A 3,982-nucleotide genomic window follows, 5' to 3' on the forward strand; every position below is an offset into this window, starting at 1 on the left:
TTAGAGACATGGACGTTAGAGACATGGATGTTAGAGACATGGACGTTAGAGACATGGACGTTAGAGACATGGACGTTAGAGACATGGATGTTAGAGACATGGACGTTAGAGGCATGGATGTTAGAGGCATAGATGTTAGAGACATGGATGTTAGAGACATGGTTGTTAGAGACATGGATGTTAGAGACGTGGACATCAGAGACGTGGACATCAGAGACGTGGACATCAGAGACGTGGACGTTAGACGCAGACATGAAGCTGCGCTCAGGATGGAACAGGAGGAGGGGCGGTGAAGCTAAAAAAAAGGCAAAGTGCCTGGAATGAAAAATCCCGTTTGCTCGACATTCTGCTCCCTGATTGGCTGAAAGGAGCTCCTTCCAGAAACAGAACACAAACAGACCAATCACACAACAGAAGACGATGCCACAAACGTGTTACCATAGAAACAGCGTTTATAAACCACAATACCAGAGAATAATCATTTATTTTTGATTAAAATTGATCCATTTTAGTTTTTATTTGTGAACGTGAGGAAGCTCGACCGCGAGCGGTGAGTTTAGGTGTGAGGGCGCAACGAAGATGGCGGACACGCCCATTTTCAGCACCGACAACAACAACAAAACAACAACAATATATTCATAATTATGTTAAGATGGTTAAAACATGAAGTTATCAAATCCTTTCAGGGTGTCTGATGAATGAATTCTGACTCAAAGGTAATAAAAAATGTAAAAAAAGTTAAAAATGGAGGAAGAGGAACGGGACGAAGGGAGGGAACCGATGGTGGAGTCCAAACAGAGTCACAACCAGAACCCATCAGAGGATCCAGAAACCACAGAGAGGGCCTCTGATGAAGAGATGGGAGGAAAATGGAGAAGGGGTGAGGAGCGACGGGGAAGAGGAAGAGGAGTTCAGACAAGCGTGAAGCTTCAACAATGGAGGCGAACAAAGAAAAAGCAGCCGAGGCATCAATCACTGCCCCACTTAACCCCCCCCCCCGCTCATTTTTACTCTTTATTTCAAGCTTTGCCCCCCTCCCCCCGAGCCACTCCCACCTCCTCCATCCATCCATCCATCCATCCATCCGTCCATCCATCCGTCCATCTGCCTGTCCATCTGTCCATCCAGCCTCCACAACAACCTGAGAGTCTGTCATCTCCCCTCATCTTCAGCCCAAACAAACAATCTGTTTCTTTCTGCTCGGTCCATCGAGGGAAAGCGGTTCTGATAGTCCGGAGGTGTGATCCGAGCAGACATGTCCACGGTTCATTAAAATTCACAGCTCATCTCCTGTTTTCTGCTGAAAACACTGATGAGGATCGTGGATCTGAATCAGGAAAATGTTCAATGAAACCTAAAAGCAGTGATTTCTTTCTGCAGAACATGAAGGCTGCCTTCTGCCTCTCAGCTCAAACACACAAAGGAATCCCACGGCTCCCAGACGGACGGATGAACAGAACAATGGCAGAACGCCGCCGCCGATGAAGGATAAAAATGTAGGAATGAGTCCTGTGTCCTACCTTTCTGGCTCTGAGATTCGTCCATGTTTTCCTCCATCGTGGCAGATTACAGTCCCTTTGTCTGGATTTAGTGTGAAGCTGTGTGTAAAGCCTCTCGCTCGCGCTCGGCTCAGTGTGAGTGTGTGTGTGTGTGTGTACGTGGGAGGCAGTGTGTGTGTGGATGTTTTCCCTCCCTGCAGATGATGGAGGCTCAGGGAAGTCCTGCTTTCGATGCTCTCTCTCCTCACCCAGGCTCCGTGAATCTTTAATCATCCTTCCTGTCCTGAAACTCTGAACCAACAAACCTGAAGGAAAGGCCCATTTTAAAAACAACAATTCTCTGATCCTGATCCAGTCATCGTTTCTTTATATCATCCTTCCTTCATCCAGAATCCAGTCCTGGTCCACAGACCTTCACACTCTCATCACAACCCTGCCACTACTTGGAGAGTAAATTTGTTGCCAAATTTAAAAACGTTCAAAATTCTGGTTCCCAAACATCGAACCTCCATGAGTCAGGAGGAAACAGAACCTCTCAGAGGTTTAGGACAGTTTGGACATGTCCTCAGGAGCGCAGGACTTTGGCTGCTTTGCTGCTCAGGTCCAGGTTCGGGTCCGGGTCCGGGTTCAGGTCCAGGTTCAGGTTCGGGTTCAGGTTCGGGTTCAGGTTCAGGTCCCGGTTTCTGAGTATTTCAGAGAAATGTTTTGAACTCTGACCTCTGACCTCATTCCCTGAGTTCTGAGTTGAACCATTCGATAAACAGCTGACTAATCATGACGGTAACATTCTTTGAAGGAATGCATATCGCCCGCTGCACCATCGGCTCACAGAAGGAAGGTCCTGGGTTCGAGTCCCGGCTGGGATTCGTCCTGGGTGGAGTTTACATGTTCTCCCCATGCACCAAAAACCATGCAGGTTGGGTTAATCAGAGACTCTAACTTGGCCCTAGGTGTGAAAATGGATCTCAGTGGTTCTGGGATGGACTGGTGACCTGTCCTGGGTGGACCCCACCTCAACAGGATCCAGCAGGAAGGGGACCTTCTGCGGCGACGTCATCAGGACTGTTTATTCCACCGTGATGGACAGACAAAGAAAGCTACGTGCAGTTAGCACCGTCCTCAGACTTCATCAGGTCCTCAGAGCAGGACACTGGGACCAAGGAGCCCAGTCGAGTCTGATTCAGGTCTGTTGTTGGTCAGGGGACAAAAAGACAAGGGACCCTGGTGGTGGGAGGACTGGGGACCAAAACCCAAAGACTGCATCAGAACTCTTCTCAGTATTTCTGTTCTCCAGCAGAACCACGGTCAACCCTGGTAGAACCGATCCAAGTCGTTGGTCCTCGGTTATGGGATGTTCTTTAGAAACAGTCAGGAGGAGACATGAGAACTGTCTGAAGGAAGCTCGATCATCTGATCCTCTGATGGAAGCTGAAATGGATGAACTAAAAACTCTTTTCTGGAAGGTGTGCAGTGTCCTTAAAACCCGGATGAAATTCCATCAGATCAGGATGAAGCTTTTTACATCCAGAGAAAAAGAAAACGACGAAGAATGGGACTGAAAACGGGCAGTTGGGTTTAAATTCTCATCAGTATGTTTCAACAATGAGCAGCCATCTGTAAAACACGGTGGAGGTTTGGTCATAATGGGGGCTGGATTTCAGCACGTTGGGGAGTTTAAGTTGATAAATTTATGGATCAGTTCTTACAGATCCCGGCCCGTCTCCTGGCTCGTCACACCTGTTTAGTCTCGGTCCTGTTCAGGTGTTTATTAACGAGCCAGAGGCGGGGACAACCTAGACGGGTTGTCTCCACATGGACGGGTGTCCCCAGGACCGGGACCGGGACGTTCCTGAAGCAGAGACGGAGGAACTAACGGCTCTGCTTCTGCATTCTGGATTAGTTTGGTTAAATAATTATTGACTCGAGCATCGGTACATTTCACCGTCTCAGTCTGTGGAGCGTTTAGCTTTTTTTATTTACATGGTTTGTTATGTGAGTGTGTCTCTGAGATGGACCGTTCACCTGTCCAGGTAAACTCACCTCTCACCTGCAGACCTCTGGATCAGACTCTGATCGGGACAAATCCTGACAGAGTCGTCTGGTTTGAGTATCTGCTGTGATTCTCTGGGGTTTGGATGGTTCCTGCAGCAGAAACAAAGACAACATGTCATGTCCTGCTCTGAGGTGTCTTTGTCCTCAGACTGTCCAACTCTGGAATTTAAAACCTTATTTTTGGTTTTTAGACGCTGTGCTGCAGTAATGTCCTGACAGTAACAGAACGATTTCCAGCAGCTGCTTTGCAGTTTGCAGACATGACATCAGTGTTTGTTTCCTTTCTGCTGTGCTCCCTCCAGTGGTGGTTCCCCGGAACATTCAGCCGCCACTCGTCTTCAGCATCATCGAGCTCCTGGTTCACCTGAGAGAAACTGAACCTTCAGACCAACCTGAGAGGCTGGAGGAGGCTGGAGGAGGCCGGAGGAGGC

General features: G+C 48.4%; 1 protein-coding gene across 1 annotated transcript in view; it reads right to left on the minus strand.

Annotated features, from left to right (window-relative positions):
* LOC108228520 (neuronal membrane glycoprotein M6-a) overlaps window positions 1–1,874 on the minus strand; it is an 18,433-nt gene extending 16,559 nt beyond the window's left edge. Inside the window, exon 1 of the mRNA XM_037975003.1 lies at window positions 1,521–1,874. Within this exon, the coding sequence (XP_037830931.1) occupies window positions 1,521–1,557 (37 nt within the window). The 5' untranslated portion in view covers window positions 1,558–1,874. The remainder of the gene's footprint in view (window positions 1–1,520) is intronic.
* Between the last annotated feature and the right edge of the window lie 2,108 nt (window positions 1,875–3,982).

Source organism: Kryptolebias marmoratus, linkage group LG3 (assembly GCF_001649575.2).
Source record: "Kryptolebias marmoratus isolate JLee-2015 linkage group LG3, ASM164957v2, whole genome shotgun sequence".
NCBI lineage: Eukaryota > Metazoa > Chordata > Actinopteri > Cyprinodontiformes > Rivulidae > Kryptolebias > Kryptolebias marmoratus.